The sequence below is a fragment of the Rhinatrema bivittatum genome, chromosome 2 (assembly GCF_901001135.1).
Source record: "Rhinatrema bivittatum chromosome 2, aRhiBiv1.1, whole genome shotgun sequence".
NCBI lineage: Eukaryota > Metazoa > Chordata > Amphibia > Gymnophiona > Rhinatrematidae > Rhinatrema > Rhinatrema bivittatum.
This window is the reverse complement of record NC_042616.1, coordinates 701,580,475-701,602,533: the sequence shown is the minus strand read 5'-3', so window position 1 is coordinate 701,602,533 and position 22,059 is coordinate 701,580,475. Positions and strand designations below refer to the sequence as shown.

The following is a 22,059-nucleotide window of genomic DNA, read 5'->3' as shown; positions in this document are numbered from 1 at the left end:
TCCACTATATTTATAGCATTTTAATAAATCTAGGAGAAAATTTGTAAATGCACTTTACATAGTTAAGTGGGCTTTTGAAAATTGCTAAAATATATGCCATTGAATTGTGCATAGGATATTCACATGTAAGTGCACTTTAGTCATGTAAATGGCTTTTTAAAATGGTACAATAGTATGTTACATTTACATGTCAAACTCCTTTTATTTAAAATTACCTCTTAAATGTGGGTAAATTGGTTTTGAAAGTTGTTATAATAGTATGTTACATTTACATATGTAACTCCTTTGAAAATTACCTCCAATAAGTTGTGTACACATGACTTATCTACTCAAGGGAAGAAATATTCAAATCTTAATTTTTGTCCTGCTAGCTCCAAAGCCTTTGAATATTGACCTCATTGTCTTCTCTCAAGTTATTTTACCCGAATTCTATATTCTATATACATTCTATAAGTATTAAAATATCTTTCTGTCTCTATTATGTGTGCCTGTGTGTGCTGGGTTTCCATAGTAATTAATGGTTGTATGTACTATGCATTTTCCCCATAGACACAAAATCAGAGAAAACCTTTAGAACATCTGGTATAAATTCAATTACTATACAGCTTTTAGGATGATTTTCTTCTAGAGATGTGCTTCATTTAAACATTTCAGTTTGGGATTCAGATCGGGCGCTCCGCGAGAAATTTTGGTTTCCCACGGTTCTTTTTTTTTTTTCGACAATTTTCAACGAAGTGCATTAGTGCGCACTAATGGGCCTTATTGCACACTAACAATCAGTTAGTGTGCACTATCTCTGCATTACTGCACAGTACAATGAACGAGATAGTGCGCACTAGCTAGATGTTAATGCGCATTAAGGCCCGTTAGTGCGCACGAACAGGTTAGTTCGTGCGCACTAACAGGTTGGTTAGTGTGCCCTAATAGTAACTAATGTTATTGTGCACTAAAAAAATGCTACTTAAAAATTAAGAAGTATCAATTCATGAGGAGTTCATAAGCTAGAGAAACAGTGTGCACTAATTGCTATTACTGCACACTAAGAGATATGCAGTGTGCAGTAACTCCGTTAGTGCGCACAAACACGAAATACAAATTTTGCCAAAGTTTTGGCAAAAATCGCTTCATATATCAGCGCTACCGAACCGTGACGAATTAGACAATATCGTTGACATTGTCTAATTCGTGAAAAGCGAATGCACATCCCTATTTTCCTCTATCTTATCTTTTGAAGAAACATCTAATATAGGAAGTTCTTAGCCTTATGTTGCCTGATTTGCACCTCTCTCTTGACCTCTGATGGAGGTTTCACTCATGCACTCAGTACCTCTGGAACCTCAAGGCTTGAGGTTCCGGAGGTACTGGGTGCTGATGTCTACCATTGGTGCCCTGCTGGAAAATGCTCACTTCTCCTGCAGCTACTTGGTTCCTTTGGCATCGCCACTCCTCCTGCTGCTGCCGGGCTTTAACTAAAGGATATAAATCTTCCCATGTTATTTCCCAACACTGTAAGAAAAGTAGCAGCTTTATTTTGAAAAGCCAATTTAAGAACTGAAGTATGATTACACATCAAAACAAACTTGACTAACAAAGTTGTTTTTGTGACCAGGAACTGTAATAAATTTGGGGAAACTAAATTTTGATTTGTCAGAGCCAGGAAAACATAGGAGTAGCTAAGGAATTTGAAATATTTGCACCAAATCTCAGAAGAAAATAAAATACTCAGGCAATTGAAAGAAGAAGCACGAGAGAGAGAGAGAGAGAGAGAGAGAGAGACAGACTCTTTATAAATCCTTCATAGTATTCAACTATTTATATTAGGGATGTGAATCGTTTTAGGACGATTAAAATTATCGTCCGATAATTTTAATATCGTCTTAAACCGTTATGGAACACAATACAATACAGATTCTAACGATTTATCATTATAAATCGTTAGAATCGTGAGCCGGCACACTAAAACCCACTAAAACCCACCCCCGACCCTTTAAATTAAATCCCCCACCCTCCCGAACCCCCCCCCAAATAACTTAAATAACCTGCGGGTCCAGCGGCGGTCTGGAACGGCAGCGGTCCGGAACGGGCTCCTGCTCCTGAATCTTGTCGTCTTCAGCCGGCGCCATTTTCCAAAATGGCGCCGAAAAATGGCGGCGGCCATAGACGAAAAAGATTGGACGGCAGGCGGTCCTTCCGGACCCCCGCTGGACTTTTGGCAAGTCTTGTGGGGGTCAGGAGGCCCCCCACAAGCTGGCCAAAAGTTCCTGGAGGTCCAGCGGGGGTCAGGGAGCGATTTCCCGCCGCGAATCGTTTTCGTACGGAAAATGGCGCCGGCAGGAGATCGACTGCAGGAGGTCGTTCAGCGAGGGTTCCGGCGCCTCGCTGAACGACCTCCTGCAGTCGATCTCCTGCCGGCGCCATTTTCCGTACGAAAACGATTCGCGGCGGGAAATCGCTCCCTGACCCCCGCTGGACCTCCAGGAACTTTTGGCCAGCTTGTGGGGGGCCTCCTGACCCCCACGAGACTTGCCAAAAGTCCAGCGGGGGTCCGGAAGGACCTCCTGCCGTCCAATCTTTTTCGTCTATGGCCGCCGCCATTTTTCGGCGCCATTTTGGAAAATGGCGCCGGCTGAAGACGACAAGATTCAGGAGCAGGAGCCCGTTCCGGACCGCCGCTGGACCCACAGGTTATTTAAGTTATTTGGGGGGGGGTTCGGGAGGGTGGGGGATTTAATTTAAAGGGTCGGGGGTGGGTTTTAGGGGGTTTTAATGTGCCGGTTTTTCGATTTTTCGATTTTTAACGATTTTTAACGATTTTTCACGATATTTTACCCCCCCAAACGGCAACAATACGATTCCCTCCCCCTCCCAGCCGAAATCGATCGTTAAGACGATCGAGGACACGATTCACATCCCTAATTTATATCACTATAGGAGAGCCAGGTAATAACTCGAGGTGAGGTTTTGGTAGTGGTCTAGGGTTTTGGGGCCAGTTTTACATGCAGAATAAGATGTACGAACTGCACAGTTCTCTCTCTCTCTCTCTCTCTCTCTCTCTCTCATCTTTGTGAGACTTTTCTCACTCCAAGTGATGGCAAATCTTCACTCATGTGAACTGTGCAGTTTGTACATCTTATTCTGCATGTAAAACTGGCCCCAAAACCCTAGACCACTACCAAACCTCACCTCGAGTTATTACCTGGCTCTCCTATAAGTGATATAAATAGTTGAATACTATGAAGGCCTTATAAAGAGACTCTCTCCCTCTCTCTCTCTCCCTCTCTCTCTCCTTCAACATTTTAGCACACCCTGCAAATTATCATAGCCATGGCCCTTTTTCTTATCACTGGTGTTATGCATGCAAAATTATAGCATTTTGATGAATGTAGGGGTTAGCTGGCTAACTCAATTCATCATAGTTTTCCCCCCAGAACACCCCTAATTTAGCATCCTACATTCTAAAATATAGCTGGCGAAGGAACTGATTCACTAATGCTTTCATCCCATTCTGTGTCTCTGGAAAAAATGCTTTTGAATCAGGCCCTAAATGCCCAAATATTCATTGAAAGGTGAATTTTGAAACTTGTGCGCAGGCATCATGTGTGTGTGGTTCCCAGCATGCGCACATGGATGTGCCGATTTTATAACATGCACGTGGTGATGCACGCATGTTATAAAATCTGCTACCCGCACGCATATGCGTGCCGCTTATATATCAGTGTGTGCATGTGCACGCGAGTGCTGACTCGCACGCAAGGGGAGTAAATTTTAGTACATGCGCATGGCGACACTATATAGGCTCTTTCCCCAGTTCCCTCCCAGTCAGCTCCAATAAATGAGAGCACTGGGAGAGAACTTCCTAAACCCCTTACCTACCCAGCCTGCCTTTTCCGCTATGCTCCTTGACCCATAAAACCCCCTAACTAACCTTTATTTTTCTGTTTTGCAACTTACCTGCTCTCCTGAGCAGCAGTAAGTTGCATGGGTCTGGCGTTCCTGGCAAGCACAGCAACAGGACAGTGCCCCCTAATGGTGCCTATGTCCCACCCAGACCCTGCCCGCCCTTTTTTCTTCATGCCGATCTTCGGCATGTATCTTCCAGTTTTTACACAAGCCAGCCTTTGAAAATTAGCCCAGATAGCTTCTGACTTATCCATCTGAATGTTTCTGAATGAAATAAAATCAGAAAGCATTTTACAATAAATGTAACAAACATAATAAATGTAATAAGTTTTAACCCATTGTAATACCCATTAGACCTCTATAAGGAGGGGGGAGGGGAGGTAACTGCATATTTAGGAGAATTCAAACAAAAAAAGCTTTTCAAAGAATAAGGCTTCACATAACGCTTTATCTTCACTTAAGGATCAGATACATTTAGGCTCAGTTGTAAAAGAGCTTTCTTCCCTTCTGCAAAACGTTTCAGGTGTTCTGGCTGATAGAATATATGTATATCATCTTTATACTTGACGATGCATTTGCACGGGAAACGCAAGAAAAACGATGCTCCCAAAGCTAGCACCTCTGATTTTAATTCAAGAAAAGCCTTTCTTCTCTGCTGTGTGGACTTGGTTATATTGGGATATAGTCTCACTATTGCTCCCATAAAACTTCTATTGGGCTTTTTAAAATAGGCCCGCGTAGTGTCTCCAAGATCTTTTTCATTGAAAAAGGATATTAGGAGCGTTGTTCTCTCCACAACTTCATATACTGACGATTCCAAAAACTCCGTCAGGTTTTCTAGAACATTTGGATTTATCTGATTTTGCTGAGCCCTACGTAGAGGGAGGAAATACACTTTATCCAGGGGTGGAGATTTTCACTAGCAAACTCAAGCACTTCTGTGAAGTATCTCTTTATTGTTAAACGGGGGTAATTCTCCTACCACTCTGGGAAAGTTTAAGATCCTCAGATTTAAATGTCTCATCGTATTCTCCAGGTATTCCACCTTTCTACTTATAGCTCCAAAGTTCTGTGCCATAGTTGATTGAACTGTTTTAACTTGTTTTAATTCTTCCTCCATTTTCTGAAAATGTTCCTTTACTTCCTGTTTAGATTTCCCAAAATTTTCATTTATCATACACATCTGGGAAGATAAAACTTTTATATTGGCTGAACATTCTGATAAAGATTTTGCAAGGCTTGATGTTAGAGACCACAAGGACTCTAAAGTTACTACCTCCGGTTTTGTCAGATTTATTACTTCGCTGGGTTGTATAAGGGTGATAAAGTCATTGTTCTCACCCTTGCTGTTAACTCGACTCTCCTCGGTTTCCAACACCAATCCTCTGACGGCAGTTACTCTGATTTCTTCGGTCATCCGAGTGGCTTGTTCCCCCGACTCTGCCCCCTCTACCCGTTCACCACGAGCATCCTCTTCGGGACTTCCTGTCGGGCGTAGTGTCGGAGTCTCCCGCTCGGACAGAGGTAGTCTCTGCTCCGATGGGTTGAGGGAGGTGAATTTCGAAGTCAGGTCGCGGTCTCCCTCCAGCGTCCCGGCAGCCGGATCACTCAAGCCCACTTCTAATGGTTTGGCGGCACACTGTGGGATGGTTTTCTGTCCTGGAGGACAGAGGGGTACGTTCTCAGCTTTCCTTTTCATTTAGGAGCCATAATTGTGCAGGAAATTTCCAACAAGAAAGAAAAAATGCCAGAGCAGATTCACTGTGCTGCCTACTGTGGCACCATCTTGACTCCACCCCCCCAACTCTAAACTTTTTAATTCATTCATTGATTTGTGGGGTTTTTTCATCTCCTTTTCCTAAGTTAGTTTCCTATCTTCTAAAAATGTACTTTCCCCAAATCTCTATTCCCTTCCATCCCTACCTTGAATTATCAATCTATTCTTCCAAAGGCCCTTTCTCTTGTTAATATTTAAATTACCTCATGAAGTCCTTAAAAACCCAGAGCTAGCATTTCCTCCTTTTTTTTTTTAACCAGCCCTAGCATAAGGTGAGTGAATATGATTTATTTATTTTTGTTAACGGTAATTATGGAAGGGTATGAAAACTACAGGAATAGTCAATAGCAAAGGTTGAAGTCTTGATAATTAGTGCTACTGTTCTCAAATTTCAAATGTGTTAATTCAGCCATTTTTTATGATTCGGTTGTCATATGGCAATATACGTATGTGCATTTTTGTATATAGAATTTGGCTGAGGAGAATACATCTTTAGTAGTTAAAGTTTTCTAAGCTTCACTGTATTTTTTTGCCATTTCTGGTAATTTTATTGGGTATTGAGTGAACTGTTATTGCATAGGCAAGAACAGTTGCATTCTGGGTACCCAGAACTACTACTCTTTGTTTTGCAATTTTCTCATATGAACTCCATCTAATTCTGCTCTTGCATGGGAGAAGGATAATTTTCAAAACCATTTCCATGGGGAAAAAAACCATGGAATGAATCTTCAAAGGAATTACACACACAAAAGTAACATATATCATAGCAATTTTCAAAAGCCTGGTAAGGGACAGAAAACCTTTGAAAAATCAACCCTATGGAGTGAATTTTCAAAGGAGTTACATGAATAAAAGAAGCAATTCTCAAAACTCTATTTACATTTGTAATATCTATTGAAAATTACATCCTGTGTGTTACCTGCGAACAAGGCCTTTTAAAAACAATTTCAAACCTATTTGGGTAAACTTGTATGTGTGTAAGATTACCCACACTGAGCAGTGACATTTTCTGAGGCAGGACTGGGGAGAGGTTTGCACTTACACACAATGCATTTTCAAAAGTGTGCGCTTACAGTTTCCTGAACAAATGTTGTGCAAATTTTGCATGTATGATTGTGTGCAGGTTATTTTGTTGGATAATTTTCAAAGGGAAAGTTCCTATGTGCTTCCGTTTCAAAACTGATGTAAAACATGCGGGTAATCAATTTTGATTTTATGTGGTCAGTGACAAATTCTACCCCCCGGGAGACTTCTTTCATTGCAGTTCTTAGGTTATGCAAGAAAAGGAAAATAAGCAAATACTATGTCCCATGTAAAATCTGATCCCCCACAGGACAGAAATACATTTTTACAAAGAGCTCATGTTTGTCATCATGTACAACTATTGAGTGCTGCAAAGGCTGTGAGATCTCAGTAGATGAGAAAGATGGCTTCTATGGGAATTATTTTGTATAGGTAAACACAGGGTTTTTTGTTTTCTGTTTTTGTTTTGCTTTTGCTAGGGCTGCATGGCACACGTCAAGAAGAAATGATTGATCACAGGCTAACTGACAGAGAATGGGCAGAAGAATGGAAACACCTTGACCACGTAAGAAATAAATTCCATACATGAAAATATGGAAATTAGACTGTTTTGTCAAATAGTTTATTCCTTCAGTAAGTAACTTTGTTTAATAATTAGGGAATAAGGAGTAGACATGAGGGGCATAATACAACATGAGGTCATCTAGCATCATCTTAAGCTAGAGGCAGAAGGAAGCATCAGAAGATGATGGTGGGTATTAGACTTCACAGTGCCTTTCATCTATGTGACCAGAGCTGGGGGTATGTTGGAGGGAAGGGGGAGGGGGGTGAGAGAAATCTGAACTTGTGTTAGACCGCTGAAGCTAACAAAGAAATTTAACTATACCTCAAGTGTTTGCGGTCCCAGCAGGTTAGCACAAATTGCGTTAATTTATATGATTTGCGCTAAGCTGTAGTAATTACTTATGGGCTGATTAGCATGCATTTGCATACTGCACAGCCCACTAAAAATGGTTTTTGTTTCATGCCATGTTAAGTCTCCCTTAGTGTCACTTAATTCATATTAATCAACCATTTGGTATTAACTAACACACGTGTTTAAGGCACCTTAGATGCTTACATTAGTGTTAAAGCACTTTAGTTCATAAATCCTATTGTCCTCTGTTTATCAGGGTCTTATTTATTCATTTAAAATACTTATAGCCTACTTATAGCAGATTAACTGTGCAAAGCCGATAGCCATTAAAACACGGGCCTTCCTAAAATACAGAAAACATTTTGTACAGAAAATTCCAGCGCATGCTCTGAGCACACTGTTTCACAGCAAAAGTTGAAAGCTTGTGAGTAATGCCCTTGCCAAGGTTTCAAACCGTGTCACTGGCCTAGTTAAGTCACTTTTCATGACCCACTCATAACTATAGGCGGACAGTCTAAAAGCCATAACAGAGTTAATTAGGCTTCGGAAACACATGAAGGAAGCTGGAGGACAGAGAAAAAAAGCCAAGACAAAAAAGGGAATGGGATATGATTTGAAGCCCTAGAGGATGAAATTGCTGGTCACAAGCTCCAGACTTGTGCTAATTCAGTCATTCTTCTGTGTCTCCTGTTTTGTGCATTTGGGGAAAAATCCTTTCGAAACCGGTGGCATTTCGGCACAATGATGGGTGAAGTGTTAATAGTCAAAAAACAGGAATGGAACAGTATGAGTGAGAAAAAACAGGGGATGTGATAAAGTTGGATTAGAGACATTGTGAACTTTTAAGGAGCATTAAAGGAATAGACAAAAAGGATTTTTCCATTGTATTGGATCACTACTTTATTTGCCATCATTTTCTGAGTATGTTTCGGCAAGTTTAAAACAGGCAGAGCAGCGCTTCTCATCCAGTCCTTGGGGGACACCTAGCCAGTCATATTTTCAGGATGTTCATAATGAATATGCACACAATGGAAGCAGTGCATGCAAATCTATCTCATGCATATTCATTATGGATATCCTGAAAACTTGACTGGCTGGGGGTGTCCTAAGGACTGGGTTAAGGAGCACTGAGCTAGAGAGATGGAAGGGAGCAATTGCAGACTGCATGTATTCAAGTTTTTGTGTAATAGCAAAAATGGTTTCTATTTACCTGTCTGTGTATATATTTCTCTGTAGCTGGATTATCAACAATAGACGCTAGCTTGCATTGTACATTAACTAGAAGATGAAAGCCATCTCTCCTCTTATTTCATGCAGTTATTAAATTGCATCATGGATATGGTGGAAAAAACCAGACGATCGCTCACTGTGCTTCGACGCTGTCAAGAAGCAGACCGCGAGGAGCTTAATTACTGGATCAGGCGGTACAGTGATGCAGAGGATTTAAAAAAAGGTAGCAGTAGCAGCAGCAGCAGTCATTCCAGACAGCAGAGTCCAGTGAATCCAGATCCTGTGCCATTAGGTACTCAAACTAAACCAAAGCTCCCTTTAGCTTACCAGAGCTTTCGATTAGGCCCATGTATTTTTTTTTTGTGATTATCCCTGGCTTTGTCTTTGTTAACACTGCTGAAATGCTTTTCCACTTTTGAATTTAGCTTTTTCTTGGTGTCGAGATAATATTTCTCTTGAATGAGAGTTAAAGCACAATTGAGAATGAAATGAATTAGACATGAGAGAACTTTGTAACCGTACCTATAGGTTAGCCAGCAAATATGTGCATAAGTTACCATCAGTTTTTGAAGCAGATGTACGCGTAAAAGAAGTCCACTTTACAGTTTGGCCAGGATAATTTTTAGGGTGAATTTTATAAGCCCTACGTGCGGCAAATCTGGGAGATATGCGCGTGACTGGGACGCTAGCGGGCCGCATGGATTATAAGAAGCCGCAGCCACATGCATATCTCCCAGTATGCGGATAAAAACGGTTTAGCGAAAAAGGGGGTGGGATGGGGGCGGGGTCTGGGCAGGGCATGGGTGGGCTGGGATTGCACCCATGAAATCAGTTATGTGCACTGGCATGTGCCGGGATCCCACAACCGCGTTACTTGCTTCTGCTATGGACAGCATGTAAGTAGTTAAAAAAAAAAAAAAGGGTAGTCAGCGAGGTTTTAGTGGTCAGGGCTAGTAGGATAAAAGGGAGGCAAGTTAGGTAAGGGATTTAGGAAGTCTGCTCCTTTACTGGGGTGAACTGGAAGGGAACTAGGAATTAGGCCTATTGCGTCGTCGTGCGCACCTACTAAAATTTCCCCCCCTTCTATGCTCGAGACGGGATTCGTGAGCACATGCGCACATTGATATAAAATCGTGCGCATGCCAGCAAACACGGCAAACATTTGCACATGCATGTCAGTTTGAAAGTTACAGTCTATGAATCCAGAACTGCCCCTGCTATTTGGTGTGCTTGGTTTTGCCAAGAGAATTTATGCGCAAGGAGCCCTTCAAACTTATGAACAGTACAGCAGTGCATGCGTGAGCGGACATTAGGAGATTTATGATAGGATTTTATAAACTGTTCGCTGGGAGCCCCTATGGTTTATAAAATACCATGTACTTCTCCTCTGAAAGTAAATGCATATTGTTCCAGTTTGCACTCATATTTCCATTATAAGAATACTCATACTTTCTTTACCCATTTTATAAAATATATGTGTTTCTTTTGTGCATGAAATAATCATGACATTTAACAAATAAATACCCAGAATTAAACCCAGAGGCAGATAATTTATAGTGTATGTGCATATACCATTTTGCAAATACTTGCACGCCTACTTGCATTACCAGTTTGCAGATACCTTCTCCAGTTCACCCAGTCCTTCACCAGTTCACCTCTGTGCTCTAGCATGTCACCCTGAACCCCCACCAGTTTACCCAGACCTCCCACCCAAAAACTGTAGACAACAGACTTGTCAGTCTCACTTGTATGAATCAATTAGCAAGTATAAAAGTGTGTGAATGATTTCAGAAAGATATGCATGTACATCCCTCACAAAATAGCAACTACTGCATGTACTTCTGAATCCCACCCCAGAATGCCTCTGTACCGCCCTTTATTCTTCCCCTGGTAAAATGTACGTCAAAACTGAAAATATGTGCATTCTGTCGAGAGTTATAACATAGTATATACGCACATACATGCTATTTTTATACTTGAAACCCCTTTGAAAATCTGTCTTTATATTTTTTAAATAAAAAAGTATACATGTAAATCCCAACAGTACCCAAATTCCACCCCCAAGTAACTCCTCTTCCCTCTGCACGTTGTACGCACCGGCAGTGTGTATGTGTGGCGCATTGGCCACACAGATTTTCAAAAGGGCCATTTCTGTGGGTAAGGCACTACGTTATTTGCAGAAGGCCCTCTAGAAAATTACCCTCATCAGGGTGATTTGTAATAGAGTGGCTAACTGCAAAGTACGCGTATACTTTAAAGCCCAATTAGAACAAGCCAATTTTCAAAGACAAGATGCTCGTGTAGCCTAGCTTGTATAGAAATAGTCGGTTGTTATGAGGTTCAAAATACACATACACCATTAAATATTTCAAAACGATGATGGAAGCAGCTTTAGCAGCACCTCTACAAGAACTATTTTGGAAATTAAATGAGATCATGTAGTTTCCAAACACGCTTCCAAAACCCTCTCCAGAACACCTTTTTTGGGGTAGAAATCCACATACATGGATGGGCCACTTAGACAGCTTAACTTTATTTTTATCACTTAAAAGTCACCTAAGTCTTTGAAAAATTAACCACAGATTCTTAGGCTTGTTAGGCATGTTTCTGAGATAATCAAACACCTTTTCCTTCCATTCAAAAATGCACATAGGTGGAGGAACTAGAACGTAAAATGCAATTTGAATTTGGTGATGCTCAAGATTCATATTTTATGACTTCCCACACTTCCAATGCTAAACCTGAAATAGGAACTTTCCTGACCATGCCTAATGAAGGAAGCGAGAAATAGAAATGAATGTTGTGGCATCTATTCCTGCAAAGCATGCCCTGATCATTCCTACAAGGCACAACTTTGCTATGCTTCATAGACAGTCAAGAAAAACAAATAGCTGGTTAAAAAATAGAACAAAAAAACAACAAAAATTAACTTGCTTATATGCAGAGTAAACTGTAAATTCTTTAGGGTCAGTCCATTGGCAAATGCTGTGCCCTGCCATGTGGAAGACCTGAGTTTGATTTAAATGGCAGAATTCTGCTTCCTGTGATGGACGTGACTGGGGATTCTGAGTTGGTCTCACTTACAGTGCTTGAGAGAAGGGAATCTCAGGCATTGCCAAATGACACCTTCTTAACCAGATTTAGAGTCCACGTTAGTTGGGTTTCAGAGGAAGCCACAGTGTATGGCCCCAGGCTGAGAAGACTGGGCTAAGTTTAGGGAGGGGGAAAAGATAAATAGAGGGGGAAAAAAAAAACCCTGTAGTTACAATGAAGCCTCATAACACCGGAACACAGTAACGAGCCACTTCTGATTAAACCGTATGCTCATAGGAGCAAGAAGAATCTGCCAGGCCAAAAGTATACAATAAATAAAATAAAAATACTATTAATCATAATAAGGGAAAGAAGGAGAGGGTTTCTCATCAGTATGGATACAAGGAAACGCACACTGTATATCGTAGCTGAACATTTCTGATTGCAAATGTTTGGGGTTTTTTTTTTTCAGATTAATTGCAGGTTCATTGATAGTCTGAAAAATGAGAAGCCATTTGGGTTGGAAGTTGAAGATTATGCTGCATTTTCCATAATCTGAACATTCGTACTGCTGAGGCCCTCCTGCTCACTTCTCTTCTCCAACTCCCCCCCTCCCCCCCACAATCCCAGCTCCTTCCTTGAGTATATAAATGCTGGTTACAGGAGCGTGTGGTGGAAACAGATACATCATAACTTTAATACAGCAAATTAAACAATGCCGATTAAAATACCAATACAACTAATACAATATTGCAACATAAAAATGTCACCATGATGACATGACTGAGACAGAAATTATGACTGTAACAGTTACTAGTGAAGGAGGGGGAACTTTGCAGCTGATTGCATGATTCCCAGTTGCCAAGCTTCTCAAGTTGCAGCAGTGTACCCAGACTTCAAGTGACTCTTACATCTGCAACTCAGCATCAGGTCCCAAATGTCTTCTTCCCTTAAAGTATCTGCTGGAAATGACTCAGCTGGGCCTGGGGGCAGTGTTTCTGAGAAAAGAACAAGGCCGCTCCCAGCTGATCCTTTCCTTAAGAAGTCCCATGGCTATGTTGATTTCTCTGTCATTCATACCTCTTCTGCCTCTGTGACAACAAATTATCTGAAACCCCCATCTTTTCTAAACCCTTCACCAAATTTTCAGCCCATGCTCATCTCTGAGGGCCCAGGCCTAGAAGCCCCAGTGTTGCTAATTTTGGCTTTTTGAGCTGACTGATCTTGTTTTCAGCACAGGCTTCTGAGGGGGAAATGTTTAAAACAATGACTTCAAAGATTACCCACAGACCTGCCGTTGTCAGTCTCATGAGGGGCTGGAGGAGAAGCATGGCTGGTTTGCACCTTGGCCATGTCATACCACTCCCTTGCTAGCTATCACCTAAGCTTAAGGAATAGAATGTGTAAAAAATTAGAACATAGGTAATATACATTGTGAAGATAATTTTCAAAGAGTTATATACATAACACATGCACAGTCTATACTTGTAATCGGTATTTTATATAAGTCGAAAGTATGTGCATACTTTGTTTCATGCACACTTATATATGGGTAAAAACAGGTCAGTCTAGGCAGATCCAACAGGTACAAGCATAAGTTGCTATTTTAAAAGATGCAAATGCATTTGGCAATTTACTTGCATCATTTTTCACCTGGATAATTATCTTGTGCAATTGATATCAGACTTGTTTATTGTGTAGTATTGGCTGGATGGAAGGGCTGGGTGAACAGGGAGAAGTTCAGGCTGAAGAACTAGGAGGGCTCAATGATCTGGAGAAGGACTGGGTGAACTGGTGGAGTATTGGTAAACTGGTTAATTTCAATTATGTGCCTATGTTTCAAAATATACCAACTTATGCACATAAATTGAATGTTAGGCTAGTAAGTCCTGCTTTATCGTCAAGCATAAAATATGGATGTATATTTTTAAAATAGGAAAAGTACACGCTTTCAAATCATTGCATGTATTCCCATGTAAGCATACATACGCGATGTGAGTTCTGGGGTAATAAGCATATTTTATAATACACATGTACATGGTTCAAGTTCGCTATAACATACTCTCATAGATTTATGCACGACCATTTACACACATATATGCCATCACACATAGTTGCTTGAAAGCTATCCTCCCTGGAAACACTGTAACACCGCCCCAGGAGTGCCAACTACTACCCACTGAAAAGGTTTCCCGATGCCAAACGCCTTGCCATGATAATAGCCACCATGTATAGGATAGGTATTATTTTCACAGATTCCACCAATAAAAAAAAGTTACACCCTTTCTGAAAATGAAAACAGAGTCAGGCGACAATTTAACAGGACAGTGAGATTATTCTCAGAAATGCTGTTCTTAGCTGGAGACTTGAACAGGTGCTTTTGGGATTGACAGGAAAAGAAACAAGAACTGGGAGCAAAGAGCTATTGGTGTAAAAACCGTTTAACATGAAGACAGCTGCAAGTTGTTAGGTTATATGTCTTCACATCTTATACTCCCATTAATCAGCAGACTGAATAGCAGAGTTTCGGAGATAAATAAAGCATTTCATGTACAATGATCTTCAAAGACATTTTAGGTTCTTCCACTGTTTTTTTTTTGTTTTTTTTTTAACATTTTATGATTTGCTACACGCACCTATGGATAAGCTGTGAAATGATTACATGCGGATATAATTTAATTTAATGCATCCTTTCATACCCATGAAAGTGAGTGTTTTTAAGGGATCAGCAACACAGCACTTTAAGGCAGATATATATTGTTCAAAATATAATTATATTTTTAATTTAATATATTTAGCTCGTGCCCTTTATTGATAACTGAAGGCAAGTTACATTCAGGTACAATAGGTATTTTCCCTGCCCCCAGAAGGCTTACAAGTAAATTTTAAAAGGAGTACGCATGCGCCCCTAAACGCACAAATTGAGCACATGAGCAAATATATGCTCAATTTTATATCGTGCGGGCAAGTGCACAACATGTGTGGGGTGGAGCCTTTATGTGTGTACTCACAAGTGCCTGGGGAGGGGGGAGATAATCTGACACTTTATATTTCTCCCACTGTAAGAGGAGCACTTTCAACATAGGTAGGATTTTTTTTTTTCGGGGGGGGGGGGGGGCAGTGTTACAAGGGTCTACAGAACCTTGTGCCCTAGGCAGGCTAATGTAATACCAGCTCCCCCCCCTCCAAAACCCACCCTGTGTTGAAAGTGCCCCTCTTACAGTGGAAGATATATAGAGTGTCAGATTGTCTCTTTACAAGAGGTGTGTGTTCTCTCTCTCTCTCTCTCTCTTTTGTTCGAGCAATGATTTTAAAATCTACCTTTTAAGGTATAAGATCCAACTTTCAAACCTATCCATGGTACAGCATGTGCATGCTTTAGTGGATGTGTGGAGATTAATGCTAGTATTTTATAAACTGTATGGTGGGAGTGGCACAGTTTACAAAATAACATGTATTTCTGCTCCAAAAGTATTGTATATGCATTTATTTCCAATACAAGAAAATGTAGACTTTCTCTACCCATCATATGTGCACTTGTTTTATGTACAAAATAATTATGGCAATCTAGAGTGAATTTTCCAAAGGATTCCTTGCATGAAAATAGCATTTACATATGTAACATGTAATGCACATGCTATTTTACAAACATAGAGAATACACACATTTTCGATTTCATGCATATGTTTTACCAGGGAGAAGAAGGTGTGGTTTAGGGGGTGCTCTAGGGCAGGGCACAGAAATATGTATGGCAGTTACTACTTTGCAAGTCATATATGCATATACATTAACAAACTTATTTGTATGCTTTTACAATTAACTCAGGCAAGTGAGTGGCAGGTTGGGGTGAGCTGGTGGGAATTTAGGGTGATGTGCTAGATATTGGAGGCTAACTGGAGAAGGATTGGGTGAAATGGAGAAGGAATCAGCTAACTGGTAACTCTAAGTATGCACAAGTAAGCAAAATTGCTTACCTTGTAATAGGTGTTATCCCAGGACAGCAGGATGTAGTCCTCACATACGGGTGATGTCACTGACGGAGCCCTATCACGGAAAACTTTCTGTCAAAGTTTCTAGAAACTTTTGACTGGCATCCTGAGCCCACTGAGCATGCCCAGCATGCCATGATCCCTCGAGCCACAGGGGTCTCCCTTCAGTCTTCGTTTGTAGCAATAAGCTTTAGCCAAAAATAAAATAATAAAACGTATCGGACCCAACTCCGTGGGGTGGCGGGTGGGTTTTGTGAGGACTACATCCTGCTGTCCTGGGATAACACCTATTACAAGGTAAGCAATTTTGCTTTATCCCAGGACAAGCAGGATGCTAGTCCTCACATATGGGTGATTAGCAAGCTACAGGCTGAGTCATCCGTGTATTAGACCAACAGCATACAACTTGTTGAGGCAGCCTGAAATCACAGAAGGTTGGATGTGGAAGGAGTTGGGATCATACTGGAAACAAGCTCTTTAAGACAGACTGTCCTTAGGCTGAATCCTGTCTTCCTTCCTTGTCCAGGCAGTAGTGAGCTGCAAAGGTGTGAAGAGAACTCCATGTTGCTGCTTTACATATGTCAGCTATTGGCACAGAACGATAGTGTGCTACTGAGGTTGACATCACTCTTACTGAGTGCGCCTTTACTCGCCCTTGGAGAGGGAGGCCTGCTTTTTCATAGCAGAACTCGATACAATCTGCAAGCCAATTAGAGAGAGTTTGTTTTCCCACCGCTTTCCCAGGTTTGTTTTTATCAAAAGAAACAAAGAGCTGGGTGGATTTCCTATGGGCTGCAGTGCAGTCTAAGTAATATGCAAGCGCACGTTTACAGTCCAAGGTGTGTAAAGATCTCTCTCCTTGGTGAGAGTGCAGTTTTGGGAAGAAAGTGGGCAAAACTATGGACTGATTCAAGTGGAATTCCGTAACTACCCTGGGAAGAAATTTTGGGTGTGTACGGAGGACCACTCGGTCATGTAGGAATTTTGTATAGGGTGAGTATGTAACAAGTGCTTGCAATTCACTAACTCTCCTGGCAGATGTAATAGCTATTAAGAAGATAGTTTTCCAAGTGAGAAATTTAACATCACAGGAATCCATGGGTTCAAAAGGAGAATGCAAGAGCCACCATTCTGTGACTGGTGGTCTGTGTGGAGGTTGAAGTTGAATTAAACCTTTCATAAACCTATTAACAAGGGGTTGCACTGATATCGGTGCATCCCCGACGGTATTATGATAGGCTGAGATTGCACTTAAGTGTACCCTTACGGATGAGGTCTGGAGACCAGAGTCTGAGAGGTGCCACAGATAGTCTAATAAAGATGTTGTGGGGCAGGAGAAAGGGTCAATACCTTCTTGTGTACACCACATGGTAAATCTTTTCCACTTAGAACAATAGTTTTTTCGTGTGGAAAGTTTGCGTGAAGCTACAAGCACTTGAGAGACATTAGATGAAAGATTGAGAGGTTGCAGGATCAAGCTTTCAACATCCATGCTGTGAGGGATAGGGATTGAAGGTAGGGATGATGCAACCTGCCCTGATCCTGAGTAATGAGAGTGGGTGCTGTGCCCAGGCGAATTGGTTCCCTGATGGAAAGATCGAGGAGTATGGGAAACCATACTTGTCGAAGCAAATACGGGGCTATGAGTATCATGGACCCCATGTCCTGTTGCAGCTTCACTAGAGTCTTGGTTATTAGTGGTATCGGGGGATACGCGCATAGAAGGCCTGAATTCCAGTGGCGAGCAAAGGTGTCTTTGGCTAACTGGTTTTTCTGTTTGTATAGGAAGCAGAATCTGTCCACTTTGTGATTCAGTTCGGATGCAAAGAGGTCCACTGTTGGTTGACCCCAACGTTGAAATATCCTGGTCGCTACTAAGGGATCCAGGGACCACTCGTGAAGTTGGAATTGATGGCTGAGGTGGTCTGCAACTACGTTGTGAATGCCTGCCAGATAAATGGCCCGGAGAAACATTGAGTGTGTTAGGGCCCAGTCCCAAATCTGTGCTGCTTCTTGACAAAGGAGATAAGAGCCCGTACCTCCTTGTTTGTTTATGTACCACATGGCTACTTTGTAGTCTGTCTGTATCAGGATAGGCTTGTGTAAAAGGCAGTCCTTGAACACATGCAGCGCATAACGTATAGCTCAAAGCTCTAGGAAATTTATTTGAAATGTGGCTTCGAGTTTCGTCCCTTGAATTTGGAGATGTCCAATGTGTGTTCCCCACCCTAAGGTGGATGCATCTGTAGTTAAAGTTACTTGAGGAATTGGTTGTTGGAAAGGTTAGGCCTGTGAGCAAGTTGTCTATGTTCGTTCACCAGAGGAGCGAGGAACGTAGTTGTTGAGTTATTTGAACTGGATAGGACAGTGGTTGAATGGCTTGTATCTACTGCGCTCTCAGTGTCCATTGAGTGACCCTCATGGCTAATCTGGCCATAGGAGTGACATTAACTGTGGAGGCCATGTGACCCAGAAGAGTAAGGCATCGATGGGCTGTCACATGCGTCCGTGTGCGTAGAGAGTCTGCTAATGAGACGAGCGTCTGTGCACGGTCTTTTGGAAGGAAAGCTTTTGACTTTATGGTGTTTAAATCTGCTCCGATGAATTGTAACAGGTGAGATGGTATGAAATGGGATTTCTTGTAGTTGATTAGGAATCCCAACGAATGGAGTAGATTAATTGTGAGCTTGAGAGAGTTGACAGCTCCTTGTCTTGTTTGGCTTCTGATAAGCCAGTCATCCAGGTAAGGAAAACGTGTACGCCTTCCTTGTGCAGGTGGGCTGCTGCCACTGCTGGGCACTTTGTGAACACTTGAAGTGCTGAGGCAAGACCAAATGGTAGAACCCGGTACTGGAAATGTTGATGTCCCACTAGGAATCGCAGATACTTGCGATGAGGAGGGAAAATTGGTATGTGTGCGTAAGCGTCTTGAAGATGCAGAGCCAATCTCCTTTTTGAAGTAGAGGTAACATGGTGCCCAATGATACCATCCTGAATTTTTCCTTTCGTAGGTATTTGTTGAGTTTCCGGAGGAACAATATGGGACATAGGCCTCCTGTTTTCTTTGGAATGAGGAAATAACGGGAGTAGAATCCTCTGCCCTGCTGAGGTCAGGGAAATGGTTCCACAGCCCTGGCTCTCAGAAGGGTGGATAATTCTTTTTGTAAAAGTATGGATTGATTTTTCACTGTCCAAGACGATGTGGGTGGGGTATCGTTTGGCACAGTTAGAAAGTCCAGATGGTAACCTTGAGATATTATTGAGAGTACCCATTGGTCTGTAGTGATTTGCTACCAATTTCGATGGAAGAAAGTGATCCGACCACCTACCGGTAAATTTGGGGTCGGATTGGTAGGCAGGCTTCTGTTCTCTGGTGAATTTTCAAAATCCTGAAGCCGGGCCTGTTTGCGGCGGAGGTTGAGCTCTAGGTGCTCTTGGTTGTCAGGTCTGCGGTCTTTGTGCTGGCCTTGATGACCTACCATGGGCTGCAGGAGGATAGTATCTCTGTGGTCTATAATATGGCCTTTTTGAATCCTTCCTTGGAAGTCTACGTGTAGATGACTGGGATTCTGGTGGAATGGAAAAAAGTTGACGTAGGTTTTCACAGTGTTCCTTCAGTTGTGAAACTGTATCAAGTACCTTGTCTCCAAAGAGATGATCTCCTGTTCAAGGCAAGTCAGCAAGCTTCTCTTGTACCTCTGATCTTAGGTCTGAGGCCTTCAGCCAGGCCCATCTGAAGCACTAATGCCTGTAGCAGCCATCCTGGATGAAGTTTCAAAGCTGTCATATGCTGCTCTAACTTCATGTTTCTCAGCTTCGAGGCCTTTATAAATGATGTTGTTAAAGGAATCTTGAAATTGTTGGGGAAGAGATTCTGATTACTCCTGAAGTTGTTTCCACAGATTACGCTGGTATTGCATCATATAAAGTTGGTAGGATGCAATTCTGGACACCAGCATTGAACCTTGGAACATCTTCCTGCCAATGGTATCCAAAAATCTGTGTTCTTTTCCAGGAGGATTTGATGAATGAGGTTTAATCCTTTTAGACCTCTTTTGAGCCGACTCTACTACCACCGATTGGTGAGGCAGTTGTGTTTTCTGAAAGCCAGGAATGTGCTGTACCAGATAGGTGGCATCAGTCCGTTTATTAACAGGTGGTATGGTACAAGGATGCTCCCATAACCTGTGCTGTAATTCCACAAGAACTTCATGAACTGGTATTGCCAGGACTTCTTTAGGTGGATCCACAAATTGCAATACCTCCAGTGTTTTCTGTCTAGTATCTTCTTCAGATACTAGCTGGAAAGGGATAGTGTCAGCTATCTCTTTAATGAAAGTAGAGAAAAAGAGGTCTTCTGGAGGGGACTTCCTTCTTTCCTCTGGAGGAGAAGGATCTGAGAGGACTTCCTCCGAGGAAGAATCAGTATCTGGATCCTCCCAGGTGTCCCAGGAATGTGGATGTGGAGGAGTCGATGGAAGAGGGAAGGCTGGCATCGAAGGCATTGAAGGTTTCACCGGTGGTCTCAATGGAAACAACAGAGAGAAAGATGGTCTTGGATGAGAGATTCCCGATGGACCTGGTATAGGCTCAGGCATCGGTAGATCTTTTGTTATTTCTTTTCCTATCGACCTTGGCATCTGAGCATCGGGTGGTTGCAAAGGAATGGCACCGATGAGTGTCCAACTTCACTAGTATTGGAGCTAAGAAGGACATATCCGGCACCGGCGTTGGTGGGGCCGCTTGGCAATAGTGATCATAATATGATCAAATTTGATTTAATGACTGGAAGAGGAACAGTGTGCAAATCCAAGGCTCTCGTGCTAAACTTTCAAAAGGGAAACTTTGATAAAATGAGAAAAATTGTTAGAAAAAAACTGAAAGGAGCAGCTACAAAAGTAAAAAAATGTCCAAGAGGCGTGGTCATTGTTTAACAATACCATTCTAGAAACACAGTCCAGATGTATTCCACACTTTAAGAAAGAGGGAAAGAAGGCAAAACGATTACCAGCATGGTTAAAAGGGGAGGTGAAAGAAGCTATTTTAGCCAAAAGATCTTCATTCAGAAATTGGAAGAAGGATCCAACAGAAGAAAATAGGATAAAGCATAAACGTTGGCAAGTTAAATGTAAGACATTGATAAAACAGGCTAAGAGAGAATTTGAAAAGAAGTTGGCTGTAGAGGCAAAAACTCACAGCAAAAACTTTTTAAAATATATCCGAAGCAGAAAGCCTGTGAGGGAGTCAGTTGGACCGTTAGATGATCGAAGGGTTAAAGGGGCACTTAGAGAAGATAAGGTTTTCGTGGAAAGATTAAATGATTTCTTTGCTTCGGTGTTTACTGAAGAGGATGTTGGGGAGGTACCCGTAATGGAGAAGGTTTTCATGGGTAATGATTCAGATGGACTGAATCAAATCACGGTGAACCTAGAAGATGTGGTAGGCCTGATTGACAAACTGAAGAGGAGTAAATCACCTGGACCGGATGGTATATACCCCAGAGTTCTGAAAGAACTAAAAAAATGAAATTTCAGACCTATTAGTAAAAATTTGTAACTTATCATTAAAATCATCCATTGTACCTGAAGACTGGAGGATAGCAAATGTAACCCCAATATTTAAAAAGGGCTCCAGGGGCGATCCGGGAAACTACAGACCGGTTAGCCTGACTTCAGTACCAGGAAAAATAGTGGAAAGTGTTCTAAACATCAAAATCACAGAATATATAGAAAGACATGCTTTAATGGAACAAAGTCAGCATGACTTTACCCAGGGCAAGTCTTGCCTCACAAATCTGCTTCACTTTTTTGAAGGAGTTAATAAACATGTTGATAAAGGTGAACCGGTAGATATAGTATACTTGGATTTTCAGAAGGCGTTTGACAAAGTTCCTCATGAGAGGATTCTAGGAAAAGTAAAAAGTCATGGGATAGGTGGCGATGTCCTTTCGTGGATTGCAAACTGGCTAAAAGAAAGGAAACAGAGAGTAGGATTAAATGGACAATTTTCTCAGTGGAAGGGAGTGGACAGTGGAGTGCCTCAGGGATCTGTATTGGGAACCTTACTTTTCAATATATTTATAAATGATCTGGAAAGAAATACGACGAGTGAGATAATCAAATTTGCAGATGACACAAAATTGTTCAGAGTAGTTAAATCACAAGCAGATTGTGATAAATTGCAGGAAGACC

General features: G+C 41.6%; 1 protein-coding gene across 4 annotated transcripts in view; it reads left to right on the top strand.

Moving 5' to 3' along the window:
- The window catches only part of RUNX1T1 (RUNX1 partner transcriptional co-repressor 1), a 360,608-nt gene that overhangs the window by 259,554 nt on the left and 78,995 nt on the right, over positions 1 to 22,059 (top strand). For all 4 annotated transcript variants that reach the window (XR_003854876.1, XM_029591661.1, XM_029591662.1 and 1 more), the window contains 2 exons: positions 7,180 to 7,265; positions 8,934 to 9,138. Coding sequence is in view for 3 of the 4 variants with exons in the window: in XM_029591661.1 (XP_029447521.1) it covers positions 7,180 to 7,265; positions 8,934 to 9,138 (291 nt within the window). In the remaining variant the exon portion in view is untranslated. The remainder of the gene's footprint in view (positions 1 to 7,179; positions 7,266 to 8,933; positions 9,139 to 22,059) is intronic.